Source organism: Pollachius pollachius (assembly GCF_949987615.1).
Source record: "Pollachius pollachius genome assembly, chromosome: 10".
NCBI lineage: Eukaryota > Metazoa > Chordata > Actinopteri > Gadiformes > Gadidae > Pollachius > Pollachius pollachius.
The window spans coordinates 22,546,788-22,561,657 of NC_136943.1; the positions used below are offsets into that span (position 1 = coordinate 22,546,788).

Below are 14,870 nucleotides of genomic sequence, written 5' to 3' on the forward strand. Positions count from 1 at the left end.
CACTGCCTACTATCAAGAACAACAAAAAAAAAAATACTCTTCAGCTGACCACACAACTACATTTCCCAAACAGCACAACTATGGCCTAATCAAAATGGCCAATGGTAACATACTCCTACATGGCACAGCGGCCATAACCAATAATAAAATAACAACTGCTCTTACCCGTTCAGAAGTTAACTCTGCGTACCTTCTGTTCAGCGAACTCGTTGATAATAGAGGTGAAATCCAATCTTCTTCTCTTTCATTCTCGATGGAGAGTATGGCCAATCCACTCAATCGCTCCTGTGCCATGGCGCTCCTTAGGTAAGTCTTTATCAATTTGAGCTTGGAAAATGACCGCTCTGCCGTGGCTAGTCACTGGTATGGTGAGGTACAAGAAAAACGCTGTGCAAACATCACTGAATGATGCTGCCAAAGAGCTGTGATAAACAATGAGCATTTTAGCCATATCCTTAATTGATGGTCCTCTTACAAATTCAGCCTTAAAACAAGCTCTGAAGGCAAGGAGCTGGCTCGGGAAACATGGGCTTAAGTCCCTGTTGTAGTGATCAGCAAGGCGCTGTGCGTGCTCATACAGGGCATCATCGGGGGCACTATTCGGTTCTGAGGGTTGGATAGCCTGGAAAAGTGCACTGGTTTCACGCAGGGAAACGAACTTCTGCAGTAGCTGGTTGATAATAATGTCCAGGCTGGCCTCTCCGTAGGTGGTCAGGCCCTGGACAGCATTTTGAATGAGGCAAACAGCCTTTTGAATGTCCGCATCTTTTCGTTGCAACATCTGTGACACCGCATGAAGGTGTTCAAGTACTTTTGCTTGTTGAACAACGAGTAGCACAAAACTGAAATTTTCTAACTTTGCCTTTAAGGCTGAGGCCTCGTCCCGCACATCTTTCTTTTCATCCACCAAGGCGATTTTGGTTAGAGCTTTCAAAACATCCACATAGCAGGGTTCACAATATGCTCGGTCCAAGATGGGCGAATAACACAGCCATGAACGTGGAAGTTTGATACCTGCCCTCGTTGTAGTTGTATAATACAACTCAGAAAAAGACCTGTTTCCTTGCGTTGCGTCTCTAGGGAATGGTCCGCAGGGCTTGCATGAACCCGTGGCTACAACATAGCTCCTCACGGGAGTGTCACCCCGGGACCTCCTGAGCACCATAGAGTCCCCTATCGGTCGACCGAACACTAGCAGCAGTAGCACCACTGGTCACGTTGCATTCCAAACCTTTGGGATGGAGGGAGGTCTCGGGCTGACCCGTTGACGGTTCTGGTTCAGTGGAGCTGGAGCAAGAGGGCACTGAGGTGGTGGCAGTAGGCTCCAAGTAGGACTCCTGAACATTGCTAAAACTTGTGGTGCTAGTGCTAGAAGTGACCGCCGGAGGTGGTTTAAAAATAAATCTGTCTAATTTCGGCAATTTCGAATTGCGCGCATCCAGGTCTTTCTTCTCTTTACGTTTTTTAGCACCACTTTTTAGCTTGCTAAACATTGCAATGGTATGGCTTAGCTTTTAACAATATGTTAGAGTTGGAGACACTCACTCTCAAGAAGACAACCCTAGCATTAACGTGCCTGCACGTAGCCTATGATCAGAAACATCACGTTGATTGGTCGAACATATTTTCCCAGCAGGCCCTATTCTTTTGTAAATGTTGAAAATAAAAGAAAATTAATGAAGTAGCCTAAGTGCGATGTATATACCTTTTTATTCGTGGCCAAAATATCACTACTGTAACCAAATTACATACATTAAGGAAGAGGAAGAGAAAATATATGAGCCACCCTGACTGTGATGTTATGCGAGAAGAGAGTCTATATAAACCGGTCAGTTTCTTAGAACATTAGTTGAAATAATGCATCAGAAGTTGCACATCTGTGACTAATATCCTCACAATTAAAACGATAAAGAACACTATGATGGTTCAGCATTTTAATGAGCGGGCACAAGTCCATCGTTACAACTGCTCGATTTTGTGTTTTTTTTGGCAGGTAGTTTTGCAACACGTCTAGGTGGTAAATGTGTAGCAAAAGTGATTTGTATCCGTAGATGCCTAAAAGGAGAGCGTCCGTGGGCGGGACAAAATAGTTCCGCCCATTAATTTCCTAATCCAATGAAAGTCGCCGGCAGGGATGCATTTTTTCAAATTACACTGGGACCCATCGCGTGCCAGCCATGGACCTATAAAGATCGTAGCATACTCTTTGCGCGGGATACTTCCTTTCTGGAGAAGTGAAGAGTGCGTCTTACTGAGCAGAGGTGGGTATCCTATATTATGTTAAATGAAATTACTTAGTTCAATTGAATTCCCCCCAAAGTATTGCATTAACATGTCGCAAATGTCTTTCAATGTATTTTAATGGTCGCCAGAACATAAATTCAGAAATTCAGCGAGTTTTTTCCCTAAAAGCTATTTCCAGCAAACAGCTTCAAAAACATGTTTTCTGGAACTCAAATACTATGTTCACTTGTTGTGAAAACGCCATAACATGTCTCTTTTAAGTTTTCAGAGAAAATACATGTTTTCTGGGGAAACCCATAAAAAATGTAATTTTGCAACAAAATATTGAAATTTTGTAACTAAAACGATAAAACACCAATGATCCGATATGAAAAATTTAAAGTTGTGGAAAAACTTAATGTTGTAGGTAAACGTCTTCCCAAAAGTCGAATTAAAAAATGAATGCTTACTGTGAAGATGTGAATGGCATCTTCACTGTGTTAAACCATGTTTTAAAAGATGCACATGTTCCTGTCCGGCTGTTAGCCGTAATAGTCTGCAGCTGTGGCTCATAGGTTAATTGAGCCACACCCATTCTGGTGCCCCTTAAGAGGGCCAGAGTTCTAGATTGGGGGAGGCTCGAGTTGTGCAAGTGAATTGACTGTTGTGCTATTGTTTGTTTTAAGTAAAAAATGTGCATTTTACCAACAACATTGTGTGTCAAGGAAACTCTTTCTCACATTTGGTGGCAGTGGTGGGATGAGTCCTCTAGCCGAGTGGAGGGGACCCACATTTCGATAAACATTGTTCAAGGAGCTTAAAGGTGGACCGCAGTGAAAGGTGAGCAGGTAGACAAAGAGACCTGCTGGGAGAAGAGATCACTGGTGGAGTTTAACTGCTGTCCTGTGGGGTTGGCCAGAGCCTGAAGGAGGAATAGCTTGGGAACCCCTTGTTGCTGACGTGAGCCTTGTGGGGAGCTATCGCCAAGCCTTGACAGAACAGCAGTGGCGGAGGACAGCAATGGCTGAGGACTTGCCGATGAGATCCAGTGGTGGACCAGTCTGCAGCCCAGGGAAAGGGCCGGTGCTCGGAGGCCAAATTATCTGCTGGTACTGTAGAGGCCTTAGCGGATTTTGCAGGTGGTCTGGAGGTCTGGATGGAGGAAGTCTCAGAGCTGGGCTGTTTACTGTGAAGAGTGCAGTGTTTGGCCAAGAAGGAGTGATCTTGGAATGAAGATTGGAGGTCACCTGAGAGTCTTTTTGAACTGTTTATTTAGCACAAATGACTTACCACACAATATTTTACCTTTTTTATCTACTGCGCTTGAAACTGTTTGCAAGCTTAAGAGTGGGAAGGTAATGTGAAGATGTGAATGGCATCTTCACTGTGTTAAACCATGTTTTAAAAGATGCACATGTTCCTGTCCGGCTGTTAGCCGTAATAGTCTGCAGCTGTGGCTCATAGGTTAATTGAGCCACACCCATTCTGGTGCTCCTTAAGAGGGCCAGAGTTCTAGATTGGGGGAGGCTCGAGTTGTGCAAGTGAATTGACTGTTGTGCTATTGTTTTTAAGTAAAAAATGTGCTTTTACCAACAACATTGTGCGTCAAGGAAACTCTTTCTCACACTTACATAAAAGCAATGACTTACTAAATTGGTAATGTAGCTACTATTACTATGACTAAATGCAGTAAGTGTCTTAGCTACTTCCCCCAAGGATGCATTCAGGTAGGCTGCTGATGTAAATGATTTAACTCCTTGTGGAACCCCCGGGCCATAACGCTGCCCAGCACAATATCCCAGCCCTCACTTTACAGCTGCTCTGGACACTCCTCAATCACAACCTTAATGTTGTGTTTTTATATCCCCTCCCCCAGTCTTCACAATATGTCGCCCTGTTAACAGTGACACTCATTCATTACAGATTTATTAAAAATGAAAGCCAGAGGACACTTGAAAATAAATCATGGATCTTGTTAATGGTATGCATGTAAAATTCATGCTGAGCTGCGTCAGGGATTATTTTCTGAATCAGGCCTATTCTTGAAGGAGAATGAGTGATCCTCATTTGAGCATTAAGAAGGGAGAGTCCAGCACATTATACTACGATATCTCACCTCAACGCCGCTCAAAGCCTTTCTCCACCAGCAAAGGAGCGCTCTGCTTTATCTCCGCTCTTCAACGCTGAAGAGGCTTCCCTGTTGGGAATATGCTTTAAATTCGGAAGCTTTCAAAGAAAAATCTTGTGAAAAATGTTAGGCTCTACAAATGCATCCTAAACAACTGAATTAATTCATTCATTTGTTCGAGGGAAGTGTACTGGTTAGAAATTGTAAAATGGTTTTAGCATTAGGGGAGAAGGTGGTATTGATGTTTCTCTTTCCAAGGTAGTGGAGAAGAGAATATCTTCCAATCTAAAAGCAGGCCACTGTTGGTGTGTACATGGTGAGAGGTCACAGTTTCCATTCCATTAAGGTTAACTCCTCTCAGTGAGACTCTGCCGGGGGAATGGGGGGAGAGGTTATCTGAATGGACAGGACCCATAAACAGGAATGGTGGAGGTGTGCTAGGCCAACAGGTTTTGGATGCCTTCTTAATTGTTTGTATTTCATGTGCAGCTGGAGCATTGAATTGAAATACTTGTGCAAACTGTATTTATCTCTATTTATTGCTTGCGTGGGATTTATCATAGGCTTTCATTCTGAATTATATTTGCCAGCCAACATTCTACACCTGCCTGTGCCTCAACACTGTTATACACTAAACATCTCAGTTGAACACATTACCAGACCCAATGTCACAACCAACACCAAGGGCCACCTGCTGATCTTTTGTACACATATTTATTCTTCAGATGTGACTCAGAAGTCCAGCACAATATCAAACCCTAAACCTAGTAGCTACTTCAGCAAAGATTTACTATCCACTGTCTATCAGGTGCGACTTCCAAAAAATAACTAATTTAATATAAATCCAGAAGCAACAAAAAAATCAAGCAGTTAATTGATCTCAAGAAACCTTCAGAATTCTGATTCATGTTACATTTATCTTCCGGATATTGAGAAAAAACAACCTGAAACGTATAATTTGATATAGCCTAAAAGATTACGATGAATTATGCGTCAGAGTTATGATGTGAGACGTAATAGGGCCACCCAGGTGGTGAAGACAATAATGTACATATTTAAGTGACACCCACAAATCTGCTAAGCCAACATTGAACAGGCAGATTCATTGGGCGACACAGACAATACCCTAAACGTTGTTAGCCCAACACTCCTGCATACAATGATGGGTTTACATTTAAAAGAATTGAAATGATATTGATCATCAGCATTTCACAAATGACAACGGCAGCAATCTCAACTAGCGTGTTTTCATATTTAATGAGACGGCATTTGCATTAAAACGCAAGCATGATGGAATAGTATCTTGTATAAATGGATTTTTCCTATCATCGCTCATGTCGAAGCGGGGTTATGCTAACATTCTCGACACGCTCCAACGATTCACCGCATGCTAGGCTCCTGAATCATCAGGAAGAGCAACTTCCTGATTCAATAATTATGTAAAACAGGGCATCTTAAAGGGTAATAATTTTTTCCGGATGAATTGAGGGAGAGAGAGAAACAGAGAGAAAAAGTATATGTTGCCACTGGAATAAAACATGATAACACTGTGTGTATCATCCATCTATCCCTCTCTTTCTCTCTCCTACATTTTTGTATTTTTCTTTAAATTATTTTCAGAATCAAATTGATTTATTTAGTATTTAGTATGTACAATATTAGGATACTATCAAAATACTATTAGAATGCCATCAGAATACTATGACTGCGATGGCTAGCCCGAAGTGTGTTCAGCGATGCAGCAGCAGAAGCCCCTCTGTATGTTTGAACAACCCGATGCTACCGCTGTCTCTCACAAGGCCGGCCTCGAACCCACGGCCCCCCAGAGGGACGGACAGCTACTCGGTCTCTGTGTTAGCCGCAATATCTTATGCATGCACTCTTCTCACACGGGGACCCCAAAACATGAACATCTGCCAATTATGCTGACACCTAGAGCTGAACATGCTGCTGATTCAAAAAACTGCATTTTAATTCAGAATAATTCATGCCCTACCATGCAAGGCACCCCGAGGTACACTCTGCCCGTGGCATGTACTCCACCTCTCTGGAGGGGGAGGCAGGGTTTGTATTTAGAAGGATGTCTATGGTTAAAATGGCGGTTACAAAGGGCCGGTTCACTTGGTTCTTTTCTTATGTCAGGTGAAAGAACCAAAGATGAAGACTCAATAACCTTTGAATGCTGTGTATGATTCAAACAGACTTCGTCTTTTCATCCTTGATCAAAGGTCTCTGTTTTGCTTTTTCCAGGTGACATCAGACAAACTACTCTGTAATACACCTTTAGAATAAATACACTGTGCATGTGCATCCACATTCATGCTTAGATAAATCCTCCAAAAAATGTGTACATACTCACACACACACAGGCATACACTCAAACACACGTGGCTTCACACACATAGCCCCAAGCTCTATATGCGAGACCTGCCTGATTGCTTGCTTCGAAGAGCGTTTGCTTAAAGCAAGCTAGTTAGGCATCAGCAATGTTTAAACTGTGGAATCGCGGTGTGTAAAGTAACAAACAGATGCTAGCAAATGAAGTGTGAACATTGTATCAGAGCCAAATAATTCTTATTTACACAGATTGGACTCCACGTTTAATTGATGAACTTTTTTTGATAATTCATGGCTTCAACCCCCCCTTACACACTTCCTAATTCGTTTAGCATGAGTCACATGACGCAAAGGCTCTCTCTTTCTTACCTCCCAATTTTAAAACGGTGGCTGAATCCATATGTGTGTGTGTGTGTGTGTGTGTGTGTTGTGTAAATCCCTAGGGCACTCACACAAACACACTTCTCAGGCTCGTAATCTTCTGCACAAAACCCAAGGCGTGTGTGTGGGGTGGGGGAGGAGGGGGGGGGGAAGTAAAGGCTTTCCATCTAATTAATTATTAAGAATATGTGGTATTCTTTTTCTACGGTTTACCTTGAGCGGTTTAACTGACCCAATAACTGTGTAAGTTATTGAGTGGCTGCTCTACCGGCCCTCCAGTAAAAATAATGAAATGATGTTAGCAACCAGGCGCCTTCATCTTTTGGGGAATATATGCTGCATGTGTAAGTTGGAGCTATTCAAAGCTGCTTAAAGAAATTAAACAAATGTACTCTGAGAGATATTGGAAACTGATTGGACGATAAGACCCCCACACTCGTTTGCCACATTTGAGGTCAATTTGTGGCTGAACTGCAATTTCCAGTGACGATAATAACAAACGCACACACAGACATTCACACACGCACCCGTGGGATGACGCCTTTGGTGCTGGCATATAAGATGAATATAAAGATAAAACTACCTTGGCTTTCAATATCGTAAAGCAGATTTTACATTTTAAATAAAGACTGTTTCATTCCCAGAGGAATTCTTTGCTCTCTCTCTCCCTCTCTCTCTGTCTCTCTCTCTCTCTCTCTCTCTCTCCGTCTCCCCCTCCCTCTCTCTCTTGCGCTCTCTCTCTCCCCCTCCCTCCCTCTGTCTCCCTCTGGCTCTCTCCCTGTCAGACAGTTGCCTGTTGGAGGTCCATACCTTTCTCTGGCTTCAGCGTCTGGGGCCTGGTCCTTGCTGCCCTTCACCCCCTCCTGCCCGCCGCCTCCACCGCCGCCCTCCTCCTTCCCTGAGACCCCGGCCGTGGGACCCCCCTTGGGGCTGTTCTCGCTAAGCTGCAGGCTCTGGATTGTGTTGTGGTTCTGGTGGTGCCATGGCGATGACTGATGTCCCGCACGGGCGCAGACCGCTGTGGGCCCCCCCTGCGTGGGCGCCAGGATGCTGTGGACAGGGCTGCTGCCCTTCCGAAGCCCTCCTCCTCCTCCTCCTCCTCCTCCCCTGTCCCGGGAATGACTCTTCAGCCGGCCCTGCCCAGGTGTCCCCCGGCCGCTGTGCTCCAGGCCATCCTGCTGGAGGTAGCCGCCGCCGCCGCCGCCGGCCGAGCTCTGGGAGGAGTGGCTGAACCAGCGCCAGCGAAGCCGCAGGATCTGCTTCACGTCAAAGTCCTTCTTCCCCGACATCCTCCTGGCAGTTTGGAGACGAAGGAGGAGGCGCAGCGGGGGTTCCCCAAAAACATGAAGGAGAGTAAGGGGGAGAAGAAGAAGATCCTTTGGTTTGAGTCCTCCTCCTCCTCTGACTGAGTGCACAGCACCCTCTCAGCCCTCCTCTATTGTCTCCACGCGCGCCGCTCACTACAGCTCACTGAGGAGACCCCTCCCCTCACCTCTCCGCTGTTCTGTCACTGGAGGTGTGTGAGGAAAATGGAAACAAGCCTCCGCCGCAGCTTTTGTTCCTCTGCCTGCTCCCTCGCTCTGTCTCTCTCTCTCTCTCCCTCTGTCTCTCCCACTGCTGTTAGTGATTCTGTTTGCCTGCTGCTGCTGCTGCTGCTGCTGCTGCTGCTGCTGCTGCTGTAGCAGGAGGAGTTAATGCACATGCATGATCCACGCTCCCTCCCCTCTTCTCCCTTGTCTTGCTCTCTGTCACGCTCTTTCTCTCTCTCTTGAGCGCCCTCTTCGTTTTTCCCTCATGCGCACACACACAGACACATACACACACACACATACACATTTCCTGCACATCTCTCCTGTGTGCAGACACGCAAACGGCGGCAGATTTATGGAAACAAGCGAGAAAATAGCCCTGCCCAGTCCCTTTACGCTCTGTGTATGTGTGTGTGTGTGTGTGTATGTGTATGTGTATGTGTGTGAGTGTGAGTGTGAGTGTGAGTGTGTGTGTGTGTGTGTGTAGGTGTGTGGGTGTGAGTGCGTGCGTGCGTGCATGTGCGTGTGTGTGTGTGTGAGTCTGAGTGTGAGTGTGTGTGTGTAGGTGTGTGGGTGTGAGTGAGTGTGTGTGTGCGCGCGTGTGTGTGTGTATGTGTCTGTGCTAAGGGGAGTTGAGTTGCTGTGGAGCCGTGGAGCATGATGAGGTCACACTGAAGGCAAGTAAATCAGGGCAGGCTAAAGGAGGGAGAGAGATGGACGGCTCACTTGGCTGCCATATCTGTACTTTCTCTGTTACTATGAGCTTATGTCTCTCTCCGCATGTTAGTGTGTGTGTGCGTGTGTGTGTGTGTGTGTGAGAGAGAAAGACACACATAGAGACACACACACATGTACACACACAAACAACCGCACACACAAGCATACACAAATACTTACAAAAGGAGAGAGGATATATATAATTATATATACCGCGAGAGAGAGACACAGACAGAAAGGTGAGAGGGAAAGAGAGAGAGAGAGGGAGAGAGAGAGAGAGAGAGAGAAACAGGCAGATCAATAGATAGACAGATAGATAGATGGATTGACAGATACAAAGATAGTTAGATAGATATTTGATTGATTGAGACTGCAGTACATAGACAACAATGCACACACAAACAACCTCCCGTCCACATGCACACACTCCCTTGTAATACTTATTTCTGCTATTTTCACATCAATAGAGATCCCATGGGGCCATATCTCAAAGCGTAGGAAGCGCCTCACGCAGGGAGAATACGGACACCCCCGCCGACCCCCCTCTCTCACTCCCCAGCCTCCAAAGCCTGACTGCAGGAGTAACACGGCTGATGACCAATCAAGGTGAGCTAGATGCCAGTCCCCTCCTCCCACCCACCCCCCTGACCCCACCACCCTGACCCCAACACCCACCACCCCGACCCCAACACCCACCACCCCGACCCCACCACCCGGTCAATTGACTTTTATATTGAATGGCAACAATAAAAGTGTGGGCAGTTTGCACTAGTTTGCACTACGTCTCTTTGAAGAACTGTGGACATCTTTGAAGTGATTGCATCAGCTTATTTCACAGGGATAAGGGATAAAAAGTGTTTATCACTTTATGTTCCTATCATATCCCAATTGTCTAACTTTCACATGAGGTAATAATTTTGCCAAGTTTGCTTTGTGCCACGCACATTGATCATAATTTTCCTGTGAAATAGGGGAGATCAGTTTTGCTATTCCTAGTGGAAACATAATTCAGATTGGACACAAAATGAAAGGTTGCTAAAGACTCCGGACTCATTTATCACCGTGTCATTGGCTTTGCCAAATACTGCAGGTGGGCTCAGCTGTGCACATAAACAGATAAAAAAAAGTGAGTCAAGGTGGAACCTGAAGGCATGCCGTGATCTGAATCCTGTTGAGTGTCTCAATTGCATTCCGACCTCACAGGCTGCTCCCCAACCCAACCCACTGGCCTCTTTCACTACTGGAGGTTAACACTTATTCCTATTAACTCTCTCACTAACAATACAATGCTAATGGATAAGGAGATATTATACAGTGTCATGCAATAAGATATCCTAGCCTGGTTTTATCCATGTTATGAACAGGCCCGCTGCCTATACGCAGAGTACGCAGAGTGCGTAGGGCACCAAGTACCTGGGGGGGGCACCAAAAATTATGATTAGTAAAAAAAATAAAAAAATAAAAAAATATATTACATTATTGAATTAAAAAAATATATAAATTAGTTATGAAGAAGCCCACCGTTGTTTTTTCTTAATTGCATAACCTATCACTCAATTTCGGCAATTATATGTTTTTACCTAATATATAAAAAGAGGCTCCCCCCCCCCCCCCCCCCCCCCCCATTTCGGGCACCGAAATGGCCAGCAGCGGCCCTGGTTATGAAGCACAGTTTCAGCAAGCTACGTGCTAATGTTTATGTTGCAGGCCGTTGGGTTTGGTCTCTTTTGATTTGTTTGCCAAGAACACCATCTGGACCCACTCCACATATGACACATGAGGTGTCAGCTAACGCCGCTGCAGAAAACTGCATTATCCCAGGACATCTGCTTCACTGGGAGTGCACACCTGCATCTCCTAACCCGCTGGCTGATGGGGGGCTAGATGATACGATGTGTCATTGGCAGATGATATTACTACTATAACAACCACTCAGATATTACTAATAACAAAATATATATATATACAGTCATAAATTAAACATAACAACAATATGTCTATTTATTATACTACAAATAATAATAATAATAATAATAATAATAATAATAACAATAATAATAATAATAATAACAGTACCGATAACAATAATAAGTAGAAAATGCATTTCCTGCAAAAAATGCGTTTAGTGCTGTTGTACAAAGTGAGGTTGAAAATATTTTTTTAAAAAAGCCACATAGATTAAGACATAAAGAAATGTTAAATGGCTTAAATCAAGTGAAGGGATTTGAACAAAAGTTCAAAAGTCTAAATGGAGTTAACAATGTAAATTTGCACACCATTTAAGAAAATGTAAAGGGTTGGAAACAAATAAAGTGACAGCTGAATCAAAAGCGCAAAGCATTGCTAAAAATGCAGAAATGTGAAACAAATTTAACTGAAGAATCTGAAAGGTCAAATGTCGGTAAACGAAGCTGGTATGAAACTAAAACTGTGATTCTGAAGAAATTTTAAATGATATCGAAATTTCGTTTGGATATTATTATAAACGATATCGATATTAGATTTGTTAAATGGTTTGAACGAAGATAAACGGTTGAAAATTGATTTTGTTACGTCTTAAACTGTTGAAGTACCAGAGGACGGCTCTGCCGTCATCCCATTTGCTCCCATGTTAAAAAAATATAGTATTTTAAAAGTAGAATATCTTAAAAGGTATAAAATATTAAAAAAATCTGAAAAGAAGTGCGCGATTCCAAGCTAATATGAACATTATAGAATTTGAATGGAGTCTCTAGGTGAAAAAATGAGGAAGGAGATAGGTCCCAAAGTTTGCAGAGAATAATAAAGAGGAAAGAAAGAAATGTGTGAATGCTGACGGCTGAATGAAAAGTGGAAAGCATTGCTGAAAATGAAGAAATGTAAAATGATTTGAACTGAAGAATCTGAAAGTAGTAGCTGAAGTAGTAGTAGTAGCTGAAGTAGTAGTAGCTGAAGTATAAGTAGTAGTAGCTGAAGTAGCAGTAGTAGTAGCTGAAGTAGTAGTGCCTGAAGAAGTTGTCGCTGAAATAGTAGTAGAAGATGAAGTAGTAGTAGTAGCTGAAGTAGAAGTAGCTGAAGTAGTAGTAGTAGTAGCTGAATTATAAGTAGTAGTAGCTGAAGTAGTCGTATTAGCTGAAGTAGTAGTAGTAGTAGTAGTAGCTGAGGTAGTAGTATTAGCTGAAGTAGTAGTAGTAGCTGAAGTAGTAGCTAAGGTAGTAGGTAGCAGCTGAATCAGTAGTCGTAGCTGAAGTAGAAGTAGTAATTGTAGTAGTTGTATTGGTAGGAGTAGCTGTAATGGTAGTAGTAGTGGTAGGAGTAGTAGTAGTAGTAGGCAGTAGAAATGTTAAATAGCTTTAATCAAGTGAGAGATTTGAACAGAGTTCAAAATGTTAAAATCGAATTGGAATAAATTCACACCAATAAAACTTAAGAAGAACAATAGCGCTGCATGCAGACCTCACCTAATTATAATGAATATTATAATTATAATAACTTGAAAATATCATTTCCTGTAGAAAATGCGGTGAGTGCTATGATGAAAAGTGAGGTTGAAAATATCTTTTAGTAAAGCCACATAGATTAAGGCGAAAATAAATGTTGGCTCAGTGTTACTGTCGTGTGTGTGTGGGGGGGAGGGGGGTTATTGACGTTATTCTTTCACATTTAGTTAATCGAGTTAAACTCACAAAACGATTGGGCTTGCACCGTTGGACACCTTTGAGTCTCAGCTTTCATATGACATATCGCTAGGCATATAAACGGGAGCCCCCCACACATATGCCCAATATATAATAATCTCATTTCCTATCAATTAATCATTTTAGCATCAGAGAAACTACCGATGTGCTTTGCTATTGTGATTGGCACAAGCTAGAGCGCGATGACGTCATCCCGTCACGCACTCTTTGAGGCGGGAGATGTCCTCACGCTCAGCCTCAATAGAAGACCAATGGCAAATATACAAAGCAGGTATGTAATTAAACTGTTGATTCTGAAAAAGTATAAATAAAAATCTGTTGTATTTATATTTGAAGATCAAAGCGTTTCGATTTTGCTAAATGTTTGAACGAAGGTTAACGGTTAAAAATTGACCAAGTTACGAATTTGGAAGTAGTTGAAGGGTCAAAGTTATTAACATTATAAAAATAAAGGTTTTAAAAGATAGATATTTAAAAACTATAAATTATCCAAAAAAAAAAAAATTGTGGAAGGAGTAGGTTGCCAAAATGTATAGAGAATGAGAAAGAAAGAAATAATAAAGCCTAAGAATAACAATAGTTGAGCGCTGCACTCACCTAATAATCACTGTTGCCATTTGTCACTGTCACCATCTTCTCATTACCATTTCCACTGACACCACTATCATCAATGTCCTGATCATTATCAGTACCATCCCTGTCATGACTTAGGCTACATCATCATTATCACTGTCATACAGGCTCAAGGGAAAATATGAGTACAGTAAATGATTAGTGCAAAATATTTAGATCATAGCTTTAAATATATTTTATGAATCAATGGCCTTGCCTTTCCAAATGTATTATTTTGTCGCACAGAGATATGTCATATGCAGTCTCTGTGACCTTGTCCATATTGAAGAGGAACACAAATTAAAGTGCTAAAGGTCAGCAAATAACATATTCCCAACCCACACACAGACAGACACACACACACACACACACACACACACACACACACACACACACACACACACACACACACACACACACACACAGGCATGCACAAGTTAGCTGGTGTTCTCAAATCTGAGACATCACAATAAAATACAAACAACAATCTCAATGTTTCTGATGAATCCCAGAGATGACCATCACTACCTTGTTGATACAGCGCTACAACCACAGCCTGGAGGGAACCCCCCCCCCCCCCCCACTGGAGGCCCCATGGGATGGGGCAAAATTGTACAGAGAAAACGGAATCTACCGTATCCCGTAGAGATCTCCCAAACCGATAATAATAATATATCTTGTTAAGAGGAGGATTGACTGCAGTCGCAACAGAACTCCTATAACATATAGATTAAAGAAGAAGACCAAAATTAACAGTATTGTGGTAGCCGACTGTGTAAATCTCCCTTCCGTAATAAGACTGCAGCCTAATTGTAGATACTTCTAAGCCTCTAGGTTTTGCTCTTACCTTGGAAACAGACACAAAAGGGCTCCTCCTGAGGCTTCCTCTGATCTTCCAAATCGAAGGTAGTCCTTAAACAAAAATAGCTAAAGAAGATCCTCACTGAACACTGTGACACCCCAACTCCAGAGGAGAGTTTTTTGTGTCCAGTGTCCCTGTTCAAATTCAAATATTTTTGCCTCTCCGGAGAGGAAGTTGAGTATTTTCCCCTCGAACAGGAAACCCGTGAAATGTTCCTTCCTATTCACTGCTTCAACAGGAACAGAAGGGCCACTTCCTGAGTTCTAAGCAAAACATGATTTCACAAGGTTTACTTTTCAAAGTAGGTATATGTTAATTATATAAATGAAGGCTATGGCATTTCATAAAGCTGTATTTCCAAATAAAGGCAAGTATACTAATGGTCCTGGTTATAATGTGATATA

General features: G+C 42.9%; 1 protein-coding gene across 2 annotated transcripts in view; it reads right to left on the reverse strand.

The window, feature by feature from the left end:
- klhl4 (kelch-like family member 4) overlaps positions 1-14,559 on the reverse strand; it is a 41,441-nt gene extending 26,882 nt beyond the window's left edge. Inside the window, exons 1-2 of one of the 2 annotated variants that reach the window (XM_079745347.1) lie at positions 14,452-14,484; positions 7,880-8,362 (exon numbers count right to left, since the gene is read on the reverse strand). In XM_079745347.1, the coding sequence (XP_079601473.1) occupies positions 7,880-8,358 (479 nt within the window). In that variant the 5' untranslated portion in view covers positions 8,359-8,362; positions 14,452-14,484. Of the gene's footprint in view, positions 1-7,879; positions 8,363-14,451 lie in introns of both variants that reach the window. The other variant, XM_079745348.1, reaches the window with a different exon arrangement.
- Positions 14,560-14,870: the final 311 nt, after the last annotated feature.